This window comes from Enhydra lutris, unplaced genomic scaffold, assembly GCF_002288905.1.
Source record: "Enhydra lutris kenyoni isolate GAN:26980312 unplaced genomic scaffold, ASM228890v2 scaffoldscaffold59, whole genome shotgun sequence".
NCBI classification, from domain to species: domain Eukaryota; kingdom Metazoa; phylum Chordata; class Mammalia; order Carnivora; family Mustelidae; genus Enhydra; species Enhydra lutris.
In genome coordinates, this window is record NW_019154143.1 from 9293337 (window position 1) to 9321005 (window position 27669).

At 41.4% G+C, this 27669-nt stretch overlaps 1 protein-coding gene across 2 annotated transcripts in view; it reads left to right on the top strand.

Annotated features, from left to right (window-relative positions):
* The first annotated feature begins 2279 nt into the window (after positions 1–2279).
* LOC111158426 (metastasis associated 1 family member 3) overlaps positions 2280–27669 on the top strand; it is a 167726-nt gene continuing 142336 nt past the window's right edge. For both annotated transcript variants that reach the window (XM_022520432.1, XM_022520433.1), the window contains exons 1-3: positions 2280–2307; positions 3953–4020; positions 12486–12579. In XM_022520432.1, coding sequence (XP_022376140.1) covers positions 2280–2307; positions 3953–4020; positions 12486–12579 — 190 coding nt within the window. The remainder of the gene's footprint in view (positions 2308–3952; positions 4021–12485; positions 12580–27669) is intronic.

The window sequence follows — 27669 nt, forward strand, 5'->3', positions numbered from 1 at the left end:
GAACTAATAGAAATAGAGAAGTATTTTGAAGGGGAGAATTTGTTCATTTACTTGAAAATAATAGACAAACCCTCTAAAGCTTGTGATGCATTTCTTCGTGGTTTATGGTTTTCAGGGGGCCTTTTCACTTGGAGAAATTCTTCTGGGTTTAGAGAATGCTAGACCAGAGGAAAGGGCAGAATTATAATCCTAACACTGCTACCAGTTTGCTGGATGATTCCCGGAGAATTATTCAACCTATTTATGTGTCAGCACAGAAATGGAGAGAGTGATGTCAGATATGTCACAATATGTTTTCTGTGGGATCTCCAGTAAAAGGATTATGATAAACAACAGCTATTCTGTGTGCATAACAGAACACTTCTGCTTTTTTTTTCCCTCTGGTTCAGAAGAGCTGACACAGGCTCACATTGTACCCATGGCAAAAAACCCTTGGGAATTTGAAACTTTATGGAGTTAATAAAATCAACAGACACCTGTTATTTGCATAGTGCTCTATGCTGAATGGTTTATAAAGTATTTTCATATATTATCACAACTGATCCTCACCCCACCTGCAGAATGGAACTAAAGTTCCCATTTTATACCTGAAGAAACTTGGGTCACACAAATCATCCAGGTAATTCAGGCAAAGGTGACTTATTTTATTTTTTACTTTGCCTAAACTACATAGAAAATTATTCTGGTCACTTTAATAATTTGTGATAATGGACCATCACAAATGCCATCGCCATACAAACAAAACACAATCTTCTTTTCTAGGGACATTGCCCATCCTTGCACAGACCCCACACCCAGAGTCACCAACATGTAGCTACTGTAAATCACTAGCAACTCCAAACCCAGCCCACAACAGTGAGGGATCATCTTTTCCAGGATCATACAACAATGTCTGGGAGTAGTTTGGAATGGATTGGCTTTTTATTTTTTTTAATTTAAAACAAAATTTTTAAAAAGACTTATTGGAGAGTAAGAGAGTAGGCACAGGAGAGCATGGGGGTGGGGCCAGCAGGGGAGGGTAGGGGTAGGGGTAGAGAAAATCCCAAACAGGCTTTCCACTGAGCATGGAGCCCACCCGATCCCAGCCCCTGAGGTCATAACCTGAGCCAAAATCAAGAGTCAAATACTCAACTGACTGAGCCACCCAGGCGCCCTTGGTTGGCTTTTTAAAAAAGTTGTTTGCGTTCACTTGGGGGATTGCCAACTAAGATTCAACTCAGTTTGGTTTTTTGTTTGCTTCTGTGAGGGAATGGAGGCTGAGAACACAGGGAATGCTTAGAGAATTAGCATGGGAAAATAATGATTTAAAAGCTTTAGGCACATAACTAATTAGCAGTCCATCAATAGCAAGGTGACTGAAACTATCTGCCCCTTTGTGTGTGTGTGGGGGGGCGGTAATGGTAAACAGGTAGGGCCTTGCTCCCCTATTGGCAAAAAGGGCCGCTTGTCCTGGCGGGGCAGCACCATATATAGGCCTCTAGAGGCAAGGCCTCAGCGTGTGCGGGAGTGTGTTCTGTTCAGCCCAGTTTTGGGGTGAACGCTGATAGATCTGTCAATGCAGTTGGGGTGAACTTGGGAGGGGCTCAGTTTTTCTAGACTCGTCCCAGCAGGGTCTCTTCCCGGTGAAGCTGGTAGCACCTGGGGTCCTCCTGGCCCCAGGGTATGCAGGTTCCAGGCCCTCCGCATTAACATCACCGTGATGAAGGTGCTCTGCTGCGTGCACTTATTTGTTTCCAAGTGTTTGCCCCAGGCAGGCACCCACGTGCTCGAGGTCTCGCATACAAGGGCTCCCCAGGGACAGAGCAGAGAGTTAGACCTGTCTAGGGGTCGCCAGGTGACAGGGTACACTGGCGGGGTGGTATGGGCTCGGGAGAGTCTGAGCTCCTGCCCCCACCCCAATTATCCAACAGCTCCTGATCTGCGTTCGCCAGTACAGGCCTCCGCTTCGGCCACGACCCTTGCCCTAGGGTCCTCCACTTCCAGCGAGGGCCCCCGAACCGCCGCCCTCCCCAGGTCCCCGCAGGACCCGCAGCGACCTCCCCCGGCCCGGCACGGCCGTGCCTGCCCGTCGCTGGGGGCGGGAACCTACCCCCACCCCGCGGCGTCCCCTCCCCTTCACTTCCCCCTCCCCTCAGTCCCTCCCTCCCCTCCCCCCCGTGGCGAGGCGGCGGCGGCGGCGGCGGCGGCGGCGGCGGCGGCGGCCGAGGCCGAGGCTGAGGCTGAGGCGGCGGCGGCGGCGGGCGGGGCTCGGCTCGGGCTCCGCGGGCGGGCGGGCGGACATGGCGGCCAACATGTACCGGGTCGGAGGTAGGAAGGCTCGGCCCGACCCGGCCCGTCTGGGAGCGGGCTCCGGGAGTAGGGGATCCGGGCGAGTTCACCTTAACCGCCGGGAGCGGCGGGCGCCCGGGCCGAGGGCGCAGGGGCGGGGGGCGCCGGGGCCCGCAGAGGGGGCCGGGGCTCCCCACCCCCGCTACCCGCCCCTCCCCCGACCGTGGCCCGCCGGGGGCCGGCGCCCACCCTCCCCCTCCGCTCCCACCCCCGCTCAGTTTTCTAGGGCCAGGCCTGTACGTGGGGGGTGTGAATTCTCAGACGCCCCCTTCCAGGACACCCCCATTGGGTATCGGCCGTCGAGCCCCCTAATAGGGTGGTCTTTCCCCGCGTGGCTTTCAGGCAGTGGGGGGTTGGAGGGGACCGGGGAACATCTCCCTGGCTCTACTCCTCCCCTTCAGTGGGAGTGTGGGGTGGGGGCGATGGGGGCAGAGCCGGGGGCACAGCTGGACAGGCCTGTTTGCGGGGACAGGGCCCTGCACCTCTCCTTCCTCACTCCCCCTCCCGTTTCTTGCCCAGCCCCCCAAGATGGGGCATAGTGGGGCCGGGGCACTGCAGCCAGAGGTGGGGAGTTGAGCTCTGCCTGGACGTTTGCTCTGGTGACTGCCTCCTTCCCAACCTTCTGCAGAAGAGAGAAATAAGGTCAAACAAACTTTCTCCCTACTCACGATGCCCTCCTCCCTCTTTCTTGGTAAAATAATAATTCAGATAAGTGGCGTGTTTGTGTGTGAGACTTGCTCTTCTCTGCTCATTAGCTGAGCTCCTGATGGATGGTGGTGGGAATGGCCTGGACAAATGAGGCCAGTTTGCAGAAGAGAGACTGGAAAGAGCCACTAAGATAGACAATAACAATGCAGCCCAGCCTTTCAAATAAACACACAGTGGGAAGTTTCCAGGGAGCCTATTACATGAGAGGAAAAGCCACACTTGAAAATTTTTATCTTTTTCTATTGAAAGCCTGCAGTGATTTCTTTATAACAGGACCCTAAATGGATCTGATTAAATTTGGTAAAAGAGCCTAACAAAATCCCGATATCATCTCCAGAGAGTCCTTTCAGAAAGGGAACCCCCTTTCATGCCCACCCCCCAATCATCCCAAATAGAGCTGTGGAAAAGTTTGTCAATGTGTTTCCTCTCACTTACTCTGCTCACCTGATTTTTTTTTTTTAAGTTGGTGATTGAAATGTACTTTGGGCTGCTAAGCTTTTCAAGATGCTCTGAATTTGTCTTAGGTCAATAGTTTCATGTGAGAAGCATACTCCAGGGTAAATTGGATTGGAGGGAAAAGATGTGGAAGCAGTTATAGCATGAAAGACATGTTTAGTCAGCCCTGACTACTCGGTGATGAGAAGAGTCTTTTTGTTTATTAGTAAAGAAGTGATGTGTGGCTCGAAATACTAGGAGAACTTGATAGCACGTTAATTGAAATGAAAATGCCAGGAAAATAAGGGTCTGTGAATAGTAGGCATATGAGAAAATATATTAAAGTTGTATTGCTTTTCCCCGGGAATGAATTACGCGCTTCATTTTGAATGTGCATTGCCTAATAGAGAAAGTCATAGATTGACAAATGTGAACTTTCTGTTGAAAAGATTAATAAGCTCTTTACTTACTTTAATTACAGATTATGTCTACTTTGAGAATTCCTCCAGTAACCCGTACCTAATCAGAAGGATAGAAGAACTCAACAAGGTATATATACACTGAGTGTTCAGGATTTTAATATTAAAAAATAATTGTTTTCCATTGAAGGGTAATTAGGTAAAGGGCATAAGGGGTGATTTTACTTTCATTCCTAGACTCTTTGAAAGTAGCGATTGCAGAGTAGACAGTCATGCAGAATTCTGAATATTCTATTGCTTTGTATAATTACCTATGATATTAAATGTTACGAAGTATTTAACATCTGCAGATTTCCTCTGATTTGCTGAGAGCTTCTCAAGGCAGGGCACTCCTGTAACTCAGTCCCTTTTTACATTTAAAGTCATAATTGTTTTTCTCCTTTTTTGGTGGATTATTGTTTTCCTCTTCTAGCTTTAGAAGGAGGAAGCTAGGAAATAAAGTATTAAAGTGAATTTATAAAATTTTGGATTAGACTGACTAATAAGAATACAGTTTTGGTATAATGTAAAGTAGCTTCCTACTTTAGGCCTTAAGTAAATAAAACTTTTATATTAAGGTTTGTTTCTGATTGCTTGTGTCTAGGACATCAGAAACATTGTGACTTTGCAATAGGTGAGCTTTTATAATGGGGGCATATGAAAAGTCATAAACAGTATGAACCATGGATTACTAATGGTGCTCTGGTTTCCTCCCAACCAGCTTTGAAGGTTATTTTTATAGCTTATGAGAATTCCTAGTGTTAAAATGTTGGGGACTGTCTAGCTATACATTTCCCCCAAAGTACCATGTAGAGATTGGGCCAGTTCTGAGTCCCAGGAAGCAAAGTCTGATTTAGGGCATTTCTAGTTTATGAATGCTGAGTTTTGTTTGTTTGTTTAAAATTTTATTTATTTATTTGATGAAAAAGAGAGAGAGAGAGAGAGAGAGAGAGAGTGTGTGTGTGTGTGTGTGTGTGTGTGTGTAAGCAGAGGGAGTGGCAGGGAGAGGGAGAAGGAGGCTCCCCGCTGAGCAGGGAGCCTGATGTGGGGCTCTATCCCAGGACCCTGGGATCATGACCTGAGCCAAAGTCAGATGCTTTGCTGGCAGAGCCACCCAGGCACGCGATGAACCCTGAGATCTTGATTTGCTTCTGGAGAGATCCCCATGGACCTTGCATTTATAAAAATTCTGTTGTATTTGAGACCACCATCAGCAAATGAAGAGAATGGCTTTAGGATTAGATCAGTCTGTGGGTGGAAAATGTTGGAGCATTATTCTGATCTTCTCTTTTATGTTATTGACGTATAAGAGTGTAGCAACTTGAAACTGTTTATCAGTTTATTTAGAAAATTAATTAGGATACAAAGAAAAATGTTGGCCTATAAGATATATTCTCTGGCTGTTCCCTGTCCCTCTGACCTCCATTCTTACTGCTCTCCGCCTTGCTCATTTAGCTCCAAGCACAGTAGACTTTTGGCTGTTTTCACATGCATATACCTTAGGGCCACCAAGTTGTTTCTAATCCCCTGTGCCTTGCTCTGCCTTGCTCTTTTCTCCATATCATTTATCACCTTCCAGTATACTTCGTTATTGTGTTTATTTTCATTGCCCATTTTCCCAGACTAGAATGTAAGCTCTGTGTGAGGTGATCTTTGCTGTTCACTAGTGCATCCCAAGTGCCTTAGAATAAGTGACTGGCACATAGTTAAGGCGTTCAGTAAATATTTGTTGAATTAATGAATTTCTCAAATGTCTGACGTTAATGCTTGCATGTAGCTTTACTGTTTACAAAGTATTTTGATTCATTCATTTTACAGATATTTCTGAGGACCTGCTACCTGCCAGGCATTTTTAGATATGTGCTTTTAGGAATTCAAGGGTGAACAAAAATAGGTCTGGTAGTGGAGACAAGCATCAGCCAAATAATCCCACAAGTAGAAGGAAAATTGCAGCTGTGCTAAATTTGCAAACATCAGATCATGGTGTTCTGGAAGCATATGATCTGGGGATTCATATTTTTACTTTTTTTTTTTTTGAGCCTCAGAATAACCTTAAACCTTTAGGATAGATGCATCATGGAGTTGTGAAGGACACAGTGGTTAAGTGACTGGGTTGCACATCTGGCTTGAACCTGGCTCATTTCACACTCCTTTATCATTATATTACTCTTCACTCCAGAAGTATCCCTCACTCTCCATCCTCACCTTCTCCCTGGCTGTCTGCTTTCAGCAGAGAGTCCTTAATATATTAATGGGTTTTTTTTTTTTTTTAAGATTTTATTTATTTATTTGACAGAAATCACAAGTAGGCAGAGAGGCAGACAGAGAGAGAGGAGGAAGCAGGCTCCCTGCTAAGCAGAAAGCCCAATGTGGGGCTCGAACCCAGGACCTGGGATCATGACCTGAGCCGAAGGCAGCGGCTTAACCTACTGAGCCACCCAGGCGCCCCTATATTAATGGTTTTATGCAGGCTGGGGAGGACTGAATTATGAGAGAGGAGTCTGTACTTTCAGATGGTAGCAGTTTGAATGAATGGATTATTGGTGAATAAGTCAGATTGGCTAAATACTAAATATTTACATAGGGCCATTTAAAAAAAATTATTTATTTATTTGGAAGCAAGAGACTAAGCGAGAAAGAGAACATGAGCCGGGGGGAGGGGCAGAGGGAGACGCTGACTCCTTGCTGAGCAGGGAGCTTGATGTGGGGCTCCATCCTGGGACTCCAGCATCATGACCTGAGCCAAAGGCAGACGCTTAACCGACTGAGCCACCCAGGCATCCCATACATAGGGACTTTCTTTCTTTTTTTAAAAAGTGTTTTATTTATTTATTTGTCAGCTAGAGAGAGAAAGAGATAGTACAAGCAAGGGGAGCAGCAGGCAGAGGCAAAGGGAGAAGCAGGCTCCAGACTAAGCAAAGAGCCCAATGCAGGACTCGATCCTAGGACCCGAAGGCAGATACTCAACTGACTGAGCCACCCAGGCGTCTAATAGGGCCTTTATTTCTGAAATAATGTGGAAAAGATATCTCATTTTAAATAATTCATTAAACAAATATTTATTGAGTACCTGTTATGTACCAGGCACTAGACTAGGCTCAGATATACAACAGTGAACAATATGGATATGTTTTCTGCCCACACAGGGTCTCCATTCTCATGGGGGGTGGGTACATGAAAAGGCAAGTTAACAGGCATAAAGAAAATAGCAAAAATGATGTTACCTTTTTTTTTTTTTTTTTAAGATTTATGTATTTACTTGAGAGAAAAAATATGAGTAGGGGGAGAGGCAAAGGGAGAGGTAGAGAGAACCTCAAGCAGATGCTGTGCTGAGGAGGGAACTTGACTTGGGACTTGATCTCATGACCTGAACCAAAACCAAGAGTCAGAAGCTTAATAGACTGTGCCACCCAGGCATCCTGATGTTAACTTTTAAGAAGGACATAAACAAGAGCCTTGACTTAGGGAATAGCAGAGGTCCCTTCTTTTGGATAGAAAAGGAAAGGATTTCAAGGACATTGAAGTTGAGGCCTAAAGAATAAGAAAGAGGTAGCCATGGGAGAGAGGCCACATCAGTGTTCCAGATAAAGGCCCTGAGAGGATCAGAGGTTAAGTTGGCAAAGTGGGGAAAGTTAACATGATGGGAAATCCAAATAATGAATTTAAGAACACTTGATATATTCTAATCAAGCCAGGATAAGAAAAGACATTAACCTAGAGGCTCCTGGCTGGGTCATTTGGTAGAGCATGTGACTCTTTTTTTTTTTTTTTTTTTTTTTTTTAAAGATTTTACCCATTTACTTGACAGACAGAGACCACAGGTTGGCAGAGAGGCAGGCAGAGAGGGAGAGGAGGAAGCAGGCTCCCCGCTGAGCAGAGAGCCCGATGCGGAGCTCGATCCCAGGACCCTGGGATCATAACCTGAACTGAAGGCAGAGGCTTTAACCCACTGAGCCATCCAGGCGCCCCGAGCATGTGACTCTTGATCTTGGAGTCATGAGTTTGAGCCCTGCATTGGGTGTAGAGATTACTTAAGTCAAAAAAATTAAAAAAAAAAAAAAAAAAAGAAAGGACATTAACCTATTTTATTAACTATCTTCTTGGAGTTTATATATTTTTAGAAATCTCTGCACCCAAAGTGGGGCTTCAACTCAGGACCCTGAGATCAAAAACCAAATGCTCTGCTGACTGAGCCAGCCAGGAGCCAGGTGGCCCCTGTTAATTATCTTCTGGATAGAATGTGTTTTTGTAACAGAATTCCTAGGATAAGCTGTCAGTCACCATTGTTATAGACAATTCACTTTTTTTTTTTTTTAAGATTTTATTTATTCATTTGACAGAGCATAAGCAGGGGGAGCAGCAAGCAGAGGGAGAGGGAGAAGCAGGTTCCCCACTGAGCAGGGAGCCTAACGACTTGGAGATCAGGGCTCAATGGCTCCATCCCAGGAACCTGGGATCATGACCTGAGCTAAAAGGCAGATGCTCAACCAACTGGGCCACCCAGGTGCCCCCAAAATTCACCTTTACAGAATGGATTCTGGTTTTTAAAAAATCCTATTTGAAATGTTACTTGTTCAGGGGTGCTTGGGTGGCTCAGTGGGTTAAGCCTCTGCCTTCGGCTCAGGTCATGATCTCAGGGTCCTGGGATCGAGCCCCACATCGGGCTTTCTGCTCAGCAGGGAGACTGCATCCCCCCCCCCCCCCCCCCCCTCGGCCTGCCTCTCTGCCTACTTGTGATCTCCATCTGTCAAATAAATAAATAAAATCTTTAAAAAAAAAAAGAAAAAGAAATGTTACTTGTTCAGTTTGAAAGCTGGACTACAGTATTTCATTTTTTTAAATTACAGTAATAGCTTTTTTAAAAAGATACTATTTTTAAGTAATCTCTACACCCAACACGGGGCTCAGATGCACAACCTCGAGATCAAGAGTTGCACTCTCCACCAACTGAGTCAGCCAGATGTCCCTGGTAATAGATTTTTGTCTCAGTTTTTTTCCCTAAAAGTTTTGGAAACTTTTAGGTGCAAAAGTAAGTATCAGTTGATGAGCACAGTTCAACGTTGATTATCTTGTATTCCCTTTTTTCCTCTCTCCTAATTTGTACTCAGATATTATGAAGGTGATCTTTTGGAGGATGAATATAAGATTAAAATTATGAAAACAACTTTTGGTAAATTTTATTTAGTCACTGTTTAGGTTGGGTGTTCTTGTAAAGATTGTGTCTTGCATGCATGTGAGAGAAAGCTGTGGGCTCATAGTAACAGTATAGTTTCAGGAAGTTTTGGAAGTTAAGCTCGTGAAAAAATTAGCATGTTACTTGCTATTTTTGTTTTGTTTTTGATGCGTATTTTGTAAAACTTGTGTGTACCTTCATACTCTGTACATTTTATTGGTCATCTGACTTGTTCTGAGATTCATTTTACCGTTTTGTGCCTTCTGTCATTTTGGTTGGGAGAGGGGAGTCACTAATTTCTTTGAGTGTTTGATGATACCCTCTACCTCTATCTGCATTTGCACATAGAGGAATTTGCACATAGTTTCAGGAGATTCCCTCATGAAACCCAAGGTAAGACACCTCCTCCCACTTGGGATCTCTTGGGGATAAGGACAGAAATCGGGAAAGGAAAGTCACTTTTCCCTTGTTCTTTACTTTAGGCAAACCACGCACTTTCTGAAATGGAAAGTGTATGTGTAGTGGGTTTTTTGCTTTGTTTTTGTTTTAATAATGTTTCCTAAGTTGGGATAGAAACAGACATGAGTGAAAGGTTGACTAAAATGATTTTAGGGGCACCTGGGTGGCTCAGTGGGTTAAAGTCTCTGCCTTTGGCTCAGGTCATGATCCCAGGATCCTGAGATTGAGCCCCGCATCTGTCTCTCTGCTCAGCAGGGAGACTGCTTCCCCCTCTCTCTCTGCCTGCCTCTCTGCCTACTTGTGCTCTCTCTCTCTCTGTCCAATAAATAAATAAAATCTTTAAAAAAAAATTAAAAAAATGATTTTAGAGCTTAAGAAAAGCCCCTTATCGATAGAGGATATTTTAGTAAATGTGCTTGACAGAATAGGGATTTAAGAGGCTACAACCTAAATGGAGAAAAGAACATGGCAAGGAAATTGCTGTCATTGTGGCTTCATCTTTTTTATTTTTTTTAAGGATTTATTTATTTATTTGGGAGAGAGAGAGAGAGAGAGAGAGCTCCCATGCCCCATGAATGGTGGGGAGGGGCAGAGGGAGAGGGAAAGAGAATCTCCAGCAGATCCCCTGCTGAATGTGGAGCTGGACACTAGGGCTCCATCTCCAATCAACCGCTTAACCGACTACCCCACTCAGGCACCCCCCCCTTTTAAAAAATTTTTTAAACTTTTTTTTAATTTTAAGATTTTTATTTATTTATTTAACAGAAATCACAAGTAGGCAGAGAGGCAGGCAGAGAGAGGGGTAGCAGGCTCCCTACTGAGCAGAGAGCCCGATGTGGGGCTCAATCCCAGGACCCTGGGACCATGACCTGAGCCGAAGGCAGAGGCTTTAACCCACTGAGCCACCCAGGCACCCTTCATGCCACCCCTTTTATGTTTTTAAGTAATCTCTCCATCCAGTGTGGGGCTTAAACTCACGACTCTGAGATCAAGAGTCGCATGCTCTACCAACTGAGCCAGCCAGGAGCTCCTAACCTAGGTGTTCAGAGCGGTACATGGCAAACTATTTGTGCTGAAAGATTTTTAAGAAGATTCACTATCTCAAACTGCTTTTATAAAGTAAAATTAAAAAGAAAATAAAAAATGAAGTTCACAAGTCTTCTTTTTCTTTTTTCTTTTTTATTTTTTTTTAAGATTTTATCCATTTATTTGACAGAGAGAACACAAGTAGGCAGAGGCAGGCGGGGGGGCAGGGTGGTGGGGGAAGCAGGCTCCCCGCTGAGCAGAGAGCTGGATGCGGGCCTCGATCCCAGGACCCTGAGATCATGACCTGAGCCGAAGGCAGAGGCTTAACCCAGTGAGCCACCCAGGCACCCAACAAGTCTTCATTTTTCATTATTAGGTTCAGTAAGTTAAATTTTACCAAATGCTCTAATACACATTCTCAATCTCTGTTCTCATTTCATTATGCAGCAGGAGTTGTAGACTGGGCCTTGGACCACAGTTTGAGTAGCTTAACTTTAGAGGCATGCTTGAAAGGGGGGGGGGGGGGGTGTGTGTGTGTGTGTGTGTGTGTGTGTGTGTGTGTGTGTGTGTGTAGAGGGAAAGAGGAATACTGTAATTATAAAATACCTAATAGCTAAGCGTGTGCATCGTTTAGAAGAGACTGTTTATTTTGAACTATGCCCCTCTACCTCAAGCAGGTTTAAATAAGAATTTAATTAGTTTTGTAGAGTATTCCTAGTGGAGGAACTCACTAGAGAGGTAGGGAAAAATATGCCTTTAAATGCTTGCTTTGGGTTTTGAACATGCTTTTGTCTTAAAACAGAACTGATAAAGAGCTTGTAATCATAGTCATTTGATAGATTTTATTTACAAGAAATACTAGCCTGTTCATTTATTAGATTGCTGGATCATTACTTTTGGAGGATGTATTTGATCACAATATTGTGAAATATAGAAGCACTTTGGTTAGGATTTAATATGATTTCAATTCAAAGGGACAATATTTCTCCATGACTATTTCTCACTCTAAAATACTGCTGCTGAACTTCATAAAATCGACACATTTACTGCAGCATATGTATATTCTTATTTCTTTATGTCTGAATATACCCGTAAGTCCAGAGAAATTCTGAAAATTTGTTCTCAAATTTTTTGGAAAACTGGAATTTGACTGTAATCTATGTGTTTCTACAAGGAACTTCATAATGAATGATTGACCTTGAAAGTTCTCAGAATTCATAAGGAATAGGAGAGTAGGAGCCTGGGCCCCAGCTGCAGTAAATTACAACCTAACTGAATATTGGTTCTATTCTAGACAGTAGTCAAAAATAAATAAGAGCTTCAGTGTTCCTAACTCAAAGTTTTTAATACTTTCACTTGTGAAGATAAAGAAACCGAGAATATTGACTATTACGGATTCATAGATGTATCTGGGCTGGAGAATGCTTTTCTGAGTGGTCTGTTCCATTCTGGGCGATGGCTCCCCGCATTCACAGAGCTTCACCATCATGTTGAGGAGGGGGCTGCGTGATTTTACTCTTAGCCTATGCTTCTGGGAGTGGGTTTGGAGGAGATATGTTTAACTGTCTTAAATAAGTTACATTGTGGCTTTTAAAATTTGGGGTACTAGTTTCTCAAGGCTGATCAGATTTCACTCTCTGGCTCATTAAAGCGATCTGATCACTTTAGTTTAATTAATGCCAGTAAGTTATTGTATGTTTGACATTTCGGTTTCACTTGAAACCTTTGCGAATGCTGCTTATCCTCATTTAAATTTTTTAGCTCTCTGATTATCCCGCAGTTGGGGTTGGCACACTATAAATGAGTGTTCTTATAATTGTATTGTATTTAGTTTTGTTTTATAAACTATTTGAGTCTACTATTCAGTACACATAACTTTTATTTTTCTTATTTCTTAGACTGCAACTGGCAACGTGGAAGCAAAAGTAGTGTGCTTTTATAGACGACGAGATATTTCGAACACGCTTATAATGCTTGCAGACAAGCATGCTAGTAAGTTAATTGTCTTTTTAATTTTTTTTGGAAAATTAAAAAATGTTTTAAGGTTTTTGTTTTCTGTGATAGGAGAAAAAATACTTTTTGTATCACATGTAGCTTTTTGCTTTCCCATTTGTCTTCCTCTTAGTTTAGATGGGAATAATTTTTTGGGTGGTGCTCAGTTTTTAGTATGTATTTTCTTAGGTTGCACCACATGTATATTAGTCAATACATTGAAATAGAACTCTTTGTAAGTAGGCTTCCGCAGACAATCAGGGTAGTGTTTTGCCATCTGCAATTTTCAGTGGTGGTTTTGAAAAGATTTAAATATGAGGACATTTGTACTTTATTGGTATTTTGGAGGACATTTTTCCCCTTCTAAAGCAACTGGGTAATAGTTACATTTTAAAAAGTTCTAATTATTTATTATATGTATATAGAATTAGGTATGTATGAGAAAAAGGTTTGTCAGAAAAAGAAGTGCAAAGTGATATTTAGATATGGTGAATTCCTGTAGATAGCAACTCTGAGCCCTTGTTTGTAGATTAACCTTTATTTTATGTTTTTCCCCCATTCAACAGCTTTGACATATTTTAGCTCCTTTTGTTATTTTTTTATTTTAAAATTTTTCATTTTACTTATCTCTTAAAAGATTTTATTTTTAAGAAATCTCTATACTGGGAGCACCTGGGTGGTTCAGTGGGTTAAGCCTCTGCTCATGTCATGATCTCAGGGTCCTGGGATCAAGCCCTGTGTTGGGCTCTCTGCTTGGTGGGAAGCCTGCTCCCCCCCGACCCCCGCCTGCTTCTCTGCCTACTTGTGATCTCTGTCAAATAAATAAATACAATCTTTAAAAAAAAAAAAAATCTCTGCACCCAACATGGGGCTTGAACTCACAACCCCGAGATCAAGAGTCACATACTCTGCTGACTGGGCCAGCAGGTGTTCTACCCCTTTGAGTTTTAAAATGACAAACCGAATCATGAAAAAAAAAAGTGATTTAAATTTTAAGAAAGAAGAAATATGTGGAATATGAGTACTTTATTTTGAAGCCATTTTCATTCTACAAAATATATGAGACTAGGACCATATGTATGTGTCTTTTTCAGTTTGACACTGATTTGTAATGCTCTGGTCTTGTAGATCCTGAAGCTTTTGAAGGTTTTGGTAAGGGAGGCTATCATGTGCACAGGTTTGTTCTGTGTCTGTTTGATAATCACTTCTCCACTGGATCACTGGTTTGATCAGGCAGATTGGTTGTTGCATAAGTTAAATTCCTACTATATTTTCTGCTGTAGTTCATAGTGTTTTCTTTTTTTTAAAGATTTTATTTTTTTATTTATTTGAGAGAGAGAGAGAGAGAAAGTGTGGGGGCGGGGCAGAGGGAGAGGGAGAGGGAGAGAGAATTCCAAGCTGACTCCGAGCTGAGTGTGGAGCTCAAGTCCAGAACCCTAAGACCATGACCTGAGCTGAAATCAGGAGTCAGACACCTAACCACTGAGCCACACAGGTGCCCATGTAGTTCATAGTCTTTTAAAATTTCTTTCTATTTTTTTTCTTTAGAAAGAATGATATGAGTTCCATAATATTTATAATTTATATATTGACAGATTTAGGGCATTTATATCTGTGTGTGAGACCAAAATACTCCTTTTTTTTTTTTTTTAAGATTTTATTTATATATTTGACAGGCAGAGATCACAAGCAGGCAGAGGCAGGCAGAGAGAGAGGAGGAAGCAGGCTCCCTGCTGAGCAGAGAACCCGATGTGGGGTTTGATCCCAGGACCCGGGATCATGACCTGAGCCGAAGGCAGAGGTTTTAACCCACTGAGCCACCCAGGCGCCCCCCAAAATACTCCTTTTTCAAATGACATACTAATCAGTTATTTTAGCTGTAGCTAAAGTTTATGAATTCAGTGTGTTGTAATAGTGGTTTTGCAAAATTATTTGGATTTTATTTACCATTTACAACATAAGCTTAAGAAAAATAAAATGTCTCGGGGCACCTGGGTGCCTCAGTGGGTTAAAGCCTCTGCCTTCGGCTCAGGTCATGATCCCAGGGTCCTGGGATCGAGCCCCGCATCAGGCTCTCTGCTCCTCAGGGAGCCTGCTTCCTCCTCTCTCTCTGCCTGCCTCTCTGCCTACTTCTGATCTCTCTCTGTGTCAAATAAATAAAATCTTTAAGGGCGCCTGGGTGGCTCAGTGGGTTAAAACCACTGCCTTCGGATCGAGCCCCGCATTGGGCTCTCTGCTCAGCAGGGAGCCTGCTTCCCTTCCTCTCTCTCTCTCTGCCTGCCTCTCTGCCTACTTGTGATCTCTGTCTGTCAAATAAATAAATAAAATTAAAAAAAAATAAAATCTTTAAAAAAAAAAGAAAAAGAAAATGTCTCATTAATACTCATATACTTCTGGATTTAATTTAGCTTTTAATGTAGCTTCTAAAGTTGCTGCAGCAAAGGTAGTGTAGTATAAAGATTGTTAGGGGGTCTGCTGACTGTTCATGGAAGCTTGTAGATGTAGAAAATCAGAATTGATTAGCCTCTTGGTATTGACTCTTAGAAACTAAATTTAAGGGGCGCCTGGGTGGCTCAGTGGGTTAGGCCGCTGCCTTCGGCTCGGGTCATGATCTCAGGGTCCTGGGATCAAGTCCCGCATCGGGCTCTCTGCTCGGCGGGGAGCCTGCTTCCCTCTCTCTCTCTCTGCCTGCCTGCCTCTCTGTCTACTTGTGATCTCTGTCAAATAAATAAATAAAATCTTTAAAAAAAAAAAAACAAACAAACAAAAAAAGAAACTAAATTTAAGAGATTTAAGAGTCAATCAAATAATATAATGGCAAGCATGTAGTTTAGAGAAAGTCCTGGGTTCAGATTCTGCTTTGCTAGTTTGCTGCTTTGTCTTGGGAAAATTTTTTTTTTTTTTTTTTTTAGATTTTATTTATTTATTTGACAGAGAGAAATCACAAGTAAGCAGAGAGGCAGGAAGAGAGAGAGGAGGAAGCAGGCTCCCTGCTGAGCAGAAAGCCCGATGTGGGGCTCGAACCCAGGACCTGGGATCATGACCTGAGCCGAAAGCAGCGGCTTAACCCACTGAGCCACCCAGGTGCCCCATGTCTTGGGAAAATTCTTAATTTCTTATTTCCATTCTCCTCATGTGTAAAATGAGATTGAAAAAAAATCACCTCATTTGTGTTATATATATATTTTACCAAAATTAGAAAAAATTGTGCCAGCATTGATGTGAGGATTAAATGATCTAAGGACATAAATAGGTGCTTAATAAACATCAATTGGTTTTTCTACCTCCTCAGCAATTTGTAGATCACTTCTTTGGGTGGATTACCTCTGTCTGCATTTGTCAGTTTCTTCCATCATTTACTGAGTTTACTCTCAAAGGTGGCGTCGGAAGTATCTTACTGTATTTCCATTTGGTATTGACCAAAATTTCAGGTGGGGAGAATAAAACTGCTTGGATAGTTCTTACTCTATAAGAAGGTTTTAAAGGAGGATTATTGGAGAGAGAGTCATACATTGGAAAGATTTCAAAGCTGAACTCCTGGGTGTGGTTGCCACTTAATTTTCCTGAGCCTCAGTTTCTCTGTTTAAAAACCTTTCCATTGTGGACTTCTTTAAACCTTTTTATTACAGAAAATTCCAAACATCCAGAAGTACAGATAATAGTATAATACCCCTGATGTTTCCATTACTTTTCTTTAATAGTTATCAACAAATGACCAATTAACTCGTCCGTACCCCTTCACATCCCCCTATTTTGAAGCTCATCAGCGATATCTTACCATTTCATCTGTTAATATTGCAGTATGTATTTCTAAAAGATACGGTGTCATTCAGAGTGCCAAGAATATACAGGGAACTCCCGCATACTCTTTATCCAGAGTCAGCAATTAACATTTTGTCCTATTGACTTTATCATTCTTTTTATATGTATAAACTGAGTTGTTTGAGAGTAAGTTGGAGACTTCAGTTAGCTTTTCCAAATGCAAGGAAATTGTTTTACATAATCACAGTAGAGTAAACAAGTCAGGAAACCTAATATTCACACAAAACCATTATTCAGGGTTACCTGGGTGGCTCAGTCCTTAAGCGTATGCCTTCTGCTTGGGTCATGATCCCAGGGTCCTGGGATCGAGCCCTGCATCTGGGCTCCCTGCTTGACAGGAGGCCTGCTTATTTCTCTCCCGCTTTTCCTGCTTGTGTTCCCTCTCTCACGGTCTCTCTCTCTCTCTCTCTCTCTCTCTCTGTCAAATAAATAAATAAATAAATGAATAAATAAAATCTTTTAAAACAAAAAACAGGAATGCCTGGGTGGCTGAGAGGGTTAAAGCCTCTGCCTCTGGCTCTCTGCTCAGCAGGGCTTCCCCCCCTCTCTCTGCCTGCCTCTCTGCCTACTTGTGATCTCTGTCTGTCAAATAAATAAATAAAATCTTAAAAAAAAAACCCACAAAAAAAACCCCATTATTCATAGTCCTTAATCAAATTTCATGTACCAGTGGTGTTCTTTATAGCTATATATATTTTTTCTTAGTTTACAGTAAAATCCAGACTCATTGTACTTTATTGTCGCTTCTCCTTGTTATGGAACCAGTTTGTGTCTTTGTGTTTTCTGACCTTAATATTTTTGAAGAAAACAGGCCAGTTATTTTGTAGAATAATGCTCAATTTGTGTTCATCTCATGTTTTCTCATGATTAGATTCAGGTTATGTTATGTTCTTTTTTGCAGGCTATTTTTTTTTTTTTTTTTTTTAGGGATGCCACGGAAGTCATGTTGTGTCCCTCTCAGTGTATTGTATTAAGAGGCACATAATTGGTTTGTCTTAATATTGGTTATGTTAGGTTCGATGACTTGGTCAAGGTGGTGTCCCTTTGTATTTAGTAAGTTCTTTTGAGGGGGATACTTGGCAACTATGTGGTCAATCTTTAACTTACTCATTTTTCTTTGATTATTTAGGATTCTGTAAACAGTATTATCAAATATCTACTTAGTTTTCATGTTTTTTCTTTTATAATTTTTTCTTTTTTATAGTTGTTTAAATCAAGATCCAAATAAGATTAATAGGTTATGATTGATTGATAGTACTCTTCAGTGTTTTTTTCCTTGTCCGTTCATTTTTTTAATTGATACATCATTCACATAGCATGTAATTCATTCTTTTGAAGTGCACAATTGAGTGGTTTTTAGTATACCTACAAACCTCTGTAAGTATTACCACTATCTAATTTCAAAATGTTTTCTCCACTGCAAAAGGAAACCAGTTACTTCTCATTCCCCCTTCCTCCCAGCCTCTGGAAGCCACCAGTACACTTTCTGTCCCTATAGATTGTCTCTTCTGGACATTTCATATCAAGGAATCATATAATATGTGCATGTGGGTTTTTTTTTTTGTTTTGTTTTGTTTTTTTAAGTAAGTTCTGTGCCCTTCCTGGGGCTTGAACTCAGGAGATCCAGAGTCGCATGCTGTGCCAGCGGAACCAGCCAGGTGCCCCTAATAAAAATAATTTGTGTCTGTATTTTAAAAATTTAGCATAATGTTTTCAGGTTTTTTCCATGTTATTGCCCGAATTCCTTCATTAGTTTTTATAGCTGAATGATATTCCATTGGATGGATAAACATTTTGTTTATTCTTCAATTGATGGACAATTTGGGTTGTTTCACTTTCTAGTTATCTTGAATAACTAACTATTGTGAACATTCATGTACAGATTTTTGTGTGGATATTGATTCATATTCCTTGTCTCTGTCCCTCAATATTTGAAGATAACTGGTTATTCATTCTGTAGATTCCTTTGGTCTGGAGTTGTTTTTTCATCTCTGTTGTATCCTTTACCATGTTTTTTCTGTAGATGGATAGTTAGGTTCAGATTCTAGACGATCTAAAGTCATAGGGTTTTTTGAGGGGAGAGGTGAGGTAGTGGGTTCAAGATTACTTCTTAAGGTAGTGCTGTGCACTTCTTTTATGAGGTTCATAATGTATTGTTGCCTGTTTCTCTCTTTTTTTCCGTTAACGTTTTACTTCAAAATAATTTTTAGATTTACAGAAAAATTACTGAAAACATTACCGAGAAATCTCATATGCTTTTCATCCAAAATATTCACATTTTACTCTGTTTGCTCCATTATATTTACTCTATTTGCTCTAGTAAGTATTTATTCTGTTTTGAACCATTTGAAAGTAAGCTCAAGACTTATTTCCCATAATTCCTAAAGATACTTCTGTGTATATCTTTTTTTAAAAAAGGAGAGTTTCTTATCTAACCAAGGATGATGGTACACTAATCTAGATTTATTCAGATTTTGCAAAATTTCCTACTAATGTCTTTAACAGCAAAGAGTAAAAACAGAATTTTCATCTTAAAGATTTTATTTTTTAGCAATCTCTACACCCAATGTGGGGCTTGAACTTAGAACCCTGAGATCAAGAGTCACATGCTCTACTGACTCAGCCAGCCATGTGCTCATAAAAACAGAATTTAAAAATTATCTTTTTGTAATGTTATCATTGTTGATTGATGATTGCCTTGATTATTTCATTAAAGTTGTGAAAATTGTGTTTTTAGTTCTATCATCCCCTCATTTACTGGGTAGACTATTTCTGTGAAGTGAATATTCCCTACATCAGCTATCAGGTTAATCTTCAGGTTCAGGCAGGTTAAATTAAAGGCTTGGATGTGCTTTTCCCTTTTTTTTAGTTATTACCAGTTTTAAAAATAACGAGATGGTTCCTGGCATGCTCCAGAGGTCACCAGTTTCATCACGAGCTCAAGGATTCGGACATATATCAATTATTATCCTTTTAAAAAAGATTTTATTTATTTATTAGAGAGAGAGAGAGAGAGAGAGAAAGTGCATGCATGAGAGAGACCACAAGCAGGGTGAGGGCCTGAAGGAGAGGGAGAAGCAGACTCCCCACTGATCAGGGAGCCCCTCCCCAGGATCATGACCTGAGCTGAAGGTGGACGCTTAACAGACTGAGCCACCCAGGCGCCCTTCAGTTATTATCTTTACTGATACTCAAAGGTTGTACTCCTTTGGCCAGAGGGCTCATTTAGGTTGGTTCTTGAGTCATTTTGAAATGATCTTAGTAGTCTTTATTATCTTTTTTTTTTTTTTAAAGATTTTACTTATTTATTTGACAGAGACAGAGATCACAAGTAGAGAGGCAGGCAGAGAGAGAGGGAGAAGCAGGCTCCCTGCTGAGCAGAGAGCCGGATGTGGGACTCCATCCCAGGACGCTGAGACCATGATCTGAGCCGAAGGCAGAGGCTTAACCCACTGAGCCACCCAGGTGCCCCTAGTCTTTATTATCTTGCTTGCTTTTCTGATATGACAAGATGTTCCAGGTTCATCTTTTACACTTCTTGCCTCACACTTCATCTCTGTGGAGTCCTGGCTCCTTTTACTGGGAAATGGTCTTGGAGACCACAGTCTGACCACAGGGGGAGAGACTTTATTTTGAGATGAGCAGTGCAATGCCTAGATTGCCATGTACTTTTAACAGATTGGATATTTCATGGTGTTAATATATATATATATATATATATATATTAGAGTGAGCGAGCAGAGTGGGGGTGGGCTGGGTGTAGGAGGGGTAGAGAGAGAAGCAGACTCCCCGCAGAGCAGGACCCTGGGCTCATGACCTGAGCAGAAGGCAGATACTTAACTGACTGAGCCACCCAGGCACCTCTTGTGTTGTCTTTCTAAGAATTAAAAGAAATCTGACTTTTGTAAGGTAATTTCATGAAAAGCCACAGTATATACTTTGTTTTTAAAAGCAATGTCACTGGGGCGCCTGGGTGGCTCAGTGGTTTAAGCCGCTGCCTTCGGCTCGGGTCATGATCTCAGGGTCCTGGGATCGAGTCCCACATCGGGCTCTCTGCTCAGCAGGGAGCCTGCTTCCCTCCCTCTCTCTGCCTGCCTCTCTGTCTACTTGTGATCTCTCTCTGTCAAATAAATAAATAAAATCTTTAAAAAAAAATAAAATAAAATAAAAGCAATGTCAAGGGGCATCTGGGTGGTTCAGTGGGTTAAAGCCTCTGCCTTTGGCTCAGGTCATGATCCCAGGGTCCTGGGATCGAGTCCCAAATTGGGCTCTCTGCTCAGCGGGGAGCCTGCTTCCCTCTCTCTCTGCCTGCCTCTCTGCCTACTTGTGATCTGTCTCTCTGTCAAATAAATAAATAAAATCTTAAAAAAAAAAAGCCATATCAATTCTCTTAATCTATTAGAAATGGAATTTTGGGGATGCCTGGGTGGCTCAGTCGTTAGGCGTCTGCCTTCGGCTCAGGTCGTGATCCCAGGGTCCTGGAATCAAGTTGCGCATCGGGCTCCCTGCTTGGCGGGGACCCTGCTTCTCCCTTTCCTGCTCCCCCTCTTATGTTCCCCTCTCTCGCTGTGTCTCTCTGTGTCAAATAAATAAATAAAAATCTTAAAAAAATGAAATTTGGCTTAAAGAAAATAAGTCAGTTTCAAATGGGCATGGTTCTCGGGAGTGATAGGGTTTCAGAAGTGAATTTCATCAGTACTCTTTATGGTCTGCTTCTCATGTTTTAGATGTTTTCTGACATGTTGTATATTTTTATATTGTGATTCCTAAAATGTAGAGCTTTATTATTTATTTATTTATTTTAAAAAAGTTTTTTGCAAAAGATTTATTGATTTATTTGAGAGAGAGAGCGTACACAGAGGGAGAGAGTGAGGGAGAACCAGACTCCCTGCTGAGCAGGAAGCCCGATGCAGGTCTTGATCCCAGGACCCTGGGATTGTGACCTGAGCCGAAGGCAGACGCTAACTGACTGAGCCACCCAGGTGCTCCAAGATCTTGTTTTTGAGGGGCACTTGGGTGGCTCAGTCAGTTAAGTATCCAACTCTTGATTTCAGCTCAGGTCATGATCTCAGGGTCATGTGATCAAAAGCCCTATGTGGGGCTCCATACTGAGTGTGGAGACTGTTTAAGATTCTGTTCCCCCCCCTTCCCCACTAGCACCCTCTCTTAAAAAAAAAAAAAAAAAAAGTATTTTTAAGTCTTTATACTTGGTGTGGGGCTCAAGCTTACAACCCTGAGATCAAGAGTTGCATTGTTTCTGGACTGAGCCAGCCAGGTGCCCTCCCCGCTTTTTTTCTCTTTTAAGATTTTATATTTTTAAGTAAAAATTGTAAAGCTTTAGAAAATTAAATTTTGAGTCACCTGCTGCTGTATTTAACCTGTCAGGCAAAAAGTAAAGTGTTTACTATACTTAACAGCTTTCTTCGTTCATTAGAATTTTCTTCCTAACTGCGCAACTGTTGTGTCACTTACTGGGGGCTGAAGTTGAGATGTAGGGAAAATGAGATGAATGAGAATAGTCATTTTCTGATGAATGTTCATTCTTTTTGCCTGTGTGTTTCCACTACAACACGCACACACTTGGGGCTTTGTTGAAGAAGAAAAGGAAGGAAGAGGGCACCTAGGTGGCTCGGTTGTTAGGCATTGGCTCAGGTCATGATTCCAGGGTCTCAAGATCGAGCCTTGCATTGGGCTCCCTGCTTCTCCCTCTCCTGCTCCCGCTGCTTGTATTCCCTCTCTTGCTGTCTCTCTGTCAAATAAATAAAATCTTTAAGAAATAAGGAAAAAGAAAAAGAAAGGGAAGGAAGATGGGGAGATTTATTTATTCCTTCTCAGAATTATAAAACCAGAATTAGCTCTTGGAGAGAACTGGGGAGAGACTGATCCTGCCTACCTTAAGTCCTGTTCATATTGTTTACCAAGTTATTGATGGTTCTGGCATTTTTGTATTATTATTTTGACTAGAATCAGAAAGTAGTGTTGACATTCTTAATTAACTAATTATTTTTTTAGTAATGTCTACACCCAGTGTGGACCTTGAACTCCCAACCCTGACACCAAGAGTCGCATGCTCTTCCGACAGAGCCAGCCAGGCGTCCTTGATCTTAAAATTTTAAATAAGACAGTTGAGGATGTGGTAAAAGGTGAAGTGACTTCTGTACCCAGTTTTTAATCACATCCTGGTCTGAGTCATTGTGTCTTATAAAATGTCTTGGTGTCAAAGGGCATTATTGGGAACTTTATTTTTTTAAGTTCAGGTAGTATAATTATTAAAAAGATATAGAATGTTTATTGTATTTTATAGGATTTTTGGCCTTAAATGGGATTTTATAAAATAGTTGGTACCTTTATTTACTTATGTATTTTTTCATTTATTTAAAAGATTTTATTTATATGAGGTAGATAGAGAACATGGGGTGGGGAGGGGCAGAGGGAAAGGAGGAGGGACAGAATCAGGCTCCCTGCTTGATCCCAGGACCCTGAGATTTTGACCTGAGCCAAAGGCAGAGGCGTAAGCAATTGATCCACCCAGGTGCTCCTTTCATTTATTTATTTTTAAAGATTTATTTATTTAATTTGGAGAGAGAGTATGGCAGGGATGGGCAGAAGGACAGGGAGAGAGAGCATCTGGAGCAGATTCCCCTTTAAGCATGGAGCCCAAATTGGGGCTCGATCCCACGACTCAAAGATTGCGACCTAAGCTGAAATCACTAGTTGGATAATCAACTGACTGAGCCACGGAGGTGCCCCTTAGCACCTCTTTTTATAAGATTTGTAACCAGTAATCACAATTGTTACTTTAAAGTATGGAAATTTATATTTTTTTTAATACATCTGCTCTGCCCTCTCCAGCTTGCTTTCCTGGCCTTAGCACACAGTTTGTATATTCTGAGTGCTCACGGTTAGGTTCCTTAATGTTGAAGGCCCGATCTTGATTATCTTCCGAGTCTTCATGTGTCTTGTTCATTATATTTGCATATACAAATATTTGTAGCTTTAATTTAGCAGGGGAACAAATCTGAAGAGCAGCCAGGCTACCAGTTACTTTGTTTCAGGATCTTGGTTGGCTGAAAACAAGCCCTGGTGGTTTTAAAATACAGCCCCCAAATTCTTTGACATTCCTTCCATTGCTAGATGGGGTCCATGTTTTTGGGACCAGTACAGTATAGTGGAAGTGATGCAGTGTGACTCCCACTAGGTCATGAAAGGCCATACAGCTACTGCCTGGCTCTCTGGGAATGTTTGCTCTCAGGATATTCCTGCTGAGAACTCAGCCACCCTGCTATGAGAAGGCCAAGCCCCATGGAGAGGGCCTGGATAGGTGCCCTGGTTGACAGCCCTAGCTGAGGGCCTAGGTGCTGAAGGAACCACCAGCTGGTCCAGTCTCAGCCATTTGAGTTCCAGTTCAAGCCCTGGTCATTGTGAAACAAAGGCAAGATTGCTATGCTGTGTCTGAATTCTTTACCCACTGAACCTGTGAACAAAATATAATGGTTGTTGTTTGTGCCAGTAAGTTTTGGAGTGATTCCTAACTCAGCAATAGTTAACTGGAACAGGATCATAGTAGATTTCTATTTTTGTGTAATTTTAATGACATTTTAAGATCAGTATTAAAGCTTATCACTGTCTACTGAAAGTATTTAATGAAATCTTAGTTTTCTTTAAATAGACCTCATTTTCTTTTTTTTGAAGCTTTTTTTTTTTTCAAGATTTTATTTATTTATTTGATCGAGAGCGTGAGAAAGAGAGAATACTAGAGAGGGGAGGGTCAGAGGGAGAAGCAGACTCGCCACCAAGCAGGGAGCCTGACGAGGGGTTCGATCCCAGGATTCTGCGATCACAGCCTGAGCTGAAGGCAGACGGTTAACCGACTGAGCCAGCCAGGCGCTCCTGAACCTTATTTTCTTTTGACAGATTGACTAAATGATCTTGCAGTGATGCCTTATGCTGAATATTTTCCTCATACTTAATTTTTGGCTACAGTAAGAACAAGTCAGGAAAAATACCATCTTTATTATTCTGAAGTGAAATTGATTGATAGTGTAGCTTATGTAAAAAACAAAACTCAAACTCAATATTATGTTCTAATTGAAATAGAAAACAATTTATAATAGAATATATAATACAATGTATAATATAATATCATATGTACTGTATTTCAATATGTGTAAATATTGGGGCAGGACTATAGTAGAAAACATAATGAAGTTGTGAAATGTCTGCGTGAGGCTGCCTGGGTGGCTCAGTCGGTTAAGTGTCTGCCTGTGTCTGAGGTCATGATCTCAGGGTCCTTGGATAGAGCTCCATGTTGGGTTCCCTTCTCAGCGGGGAGTCTTTTTCTCCCTCTGCCTCTCCCCCCTTCATGCTTGCTTACTCTCTTTCAAATAAGTAAATAAAACCTTAAAAAAAAAAAAAGAAATGTCTGTGTGTACACATGGAATTGCTGGCAGTGCAGCAGTTACAGATTTTACTGAAATGTTGTATTAGGAACGCTAATATTTGTTGAGACTTTTCAGAATGGTGCTCTTGGTAAGTTCTGAACAAAACAAAATAGTCTTTTCTCTTTTTATATGATGGTTGCATTCCTGGAAAAAGTCAGTTATATTAAAACCATATCCAAAGTATTTCTGTTCTCCTACATAAAATGGAACTAACTCTAGTTTCCAGTAACAGAGTCACGTTTTTCACCTATATAAATGTTCAGAGGGACATTGAAAATCATGAGAATCAAATTTCTCTTGTACCGGACTGTCTTTTGCTATATATTGTATATCTATATGTTGTCTAACATTCTTTTTTTTTAAATTAGTTTCAGATGTACAACATAGTAATTTGACTATTCTTTTAATTTTAAAAAAAATATTTAGGGGTGCCTGGGTGGCTCAGTGGGTTAAGCCTCTGCCTTCGGCTCAGGTCATGATCCCAGGGTCCTGGGATCAAGCCCTGCCTGGGCTCTCTGCTCTGAGGGAAGCCTGTTTCCTCCTTTCTCTTTGCCTGTCTCTCTGTCTACTTGTGATCTCTGTCTGTCAAATAAATAAAACCTTTAAAAAAAGATTTTATTTATTTGAGAGAGAGAGCTGAGCACAATCAGGGGGAGCAGCAGAGGGAGAGGGCGAAACAGACTCCCTGCTGAACATTGAGCCCAATGTGGGGCTTGATCCCAGGACTCCAGGATCATGAACTGAGCTGAAGGTAGACACCTAAGGACTGAGTCACCCAGGTGCCCCAATGATTCAACTATTTTGTACATTATGTAATATTACCATGATAAGTGTAGTTACCATCTCTCACCATACAGTGTTACTACAGTATTATTGACTATGCTGTATTTTTCAGCCTTGTGACTTATTTATGTTATAACTGAAAGTTTATACCTCTTAATCCCCTTCACCTGTTTTGCTCCATCATCCCATACTGACAACCACCAGTTCTCTGTATTTATGAGTTTGATTTTTGTTTGTTCATTTTGTTTTTAGATTCAGCATATTAGTGAAATCATATGGTATTTGTCTTTTCATTTGTCATTTCACTTAGCAAAATGCCCTCTAGTCCACGCATGTCACAAATGGCAAGATTTTATTCTTTATTATGGCTGTGTAATATTCCTGTGTGTGTGTGTGTGTGTGTGCGCTCGTGCGTGCGCACGTGCATGTGTGCACATGCTGCATCTTTATCCTTTCATCGATCAGTGGACACTTAGGCTGTTTCTATAATTTGGCTATTGTACATAATGCTGCAGTAACATGGGAGTGCATATATCTCTTTAAGTTAATGTTTTTCTTTTTTGGGGGTAGTGAATGACCAGTAGTGGAATTATTGGATCATACATATTTCTATTTTTAATTTTTTGAGACACCTCCATAGTGGCCCACAGTGGATCCCTTTTCTCATCCTTTTCTCCACATCCTTGCCAATACTTGTTATTTCTTGTCTTTTTTTTTTTTTTAAGATTTTATTTATTTATTTAACACAGAGAGAGATAGTAAGAAAGGAAGCACAAGCATCTGTTTAGTTGGAGAGGGAGAAGCAGTCTTCCTGCTGAGCAGGGAACCCGAAGCGGGGCTCAATCCCAGGACCCCGGGATCATGACTCGAGCCAGAAGCAGACACTTAATGACTGAGCCACCCAGGCACACCATTTCTTGTTTTTTTTCATACTAGCCATTCTGACAGGTGTGAGGTGATACCTCATTGTAGTTTTTATTTGTCTTCCCCTGATGATGACTAATGTTGAGGATGTTTTCATGCGTATGTTAGTCATCTGTATGTCTTATTTGGAAAAATGTCTATTCAAGTCCTCTGCCCATTTTTAAATGGATTATTTGTTTTTTTGGTGTTGAGTTTGGTGTCTAACATTCTTTTATATATGAAATACTAGTACCATTTCCATTATGGTACCTCCTCCCCCCACCCCCACAGACCCACCATTTCCAAAGGACTCCTTAGGTTGTAGATTAGTATACATTGAAAAACCACTGCACTAAACTCAGCATCGCAGAGCAACAGAAACTGTGTCTTTCTTTCTTTTTTTTTTTTATTTTTTTTTAAGATTTTATTTATTTATTTGTCAGAGAGAGAGAGAGAGCGAGCGCAAGCACAGGCAGACAGAGTGGCAGGCGGAGACAGAGAGAGAAGCAGGCTCCCTGCCAAGCAAGGAGCCTGATATGGGACTCCATCCCAGGATGCTGGGATCATGACCTGAGCTGAAGGCAGCAGCTTAACCCACTGAGCCACCCAGGTGCCCCTATTTATTTATTTTTAAAAGAATTTTTATTTACTTATTTGACAGAGAAAGATAGCACAGCAAGTGGAGTAGCAGGGAGAGGGGGAGGGAGAAGCAGGCTCCCACTGAGCAAGGATCCAGATGTGGGGCTTAATCCCAGAACCCTGAGATCATGACCTGAGCCAAAGGCAGGTGCTTAATCAGCTGAGCCACCCAGGCGCCCTGGAAGTGTGCCTTTTGTAATAGCAAAAATAGGAGGCACCTAAGTATCCAGCAATAGAATACTGAACTAAACAAACCTTGTTTACTGCACATATTCTGGAATGCCTTTCAGCCATTTAAGTGAAAATAGACTTAACATATATCAGCATAAACAGATGACATAATATGGTTGGATTAAATAATGAGATAAATATGTAAGTTAATAGCCCAGTTTTGGTTTTTTTGTTTGTTTGTTTTAAGGTTTTATGTATTTATTTGAAGGAAGGAGCACAAGCGGGGTTCAGAGGGAGAGACATACTCCATGCTGAGTGGGAAGCCCGACAT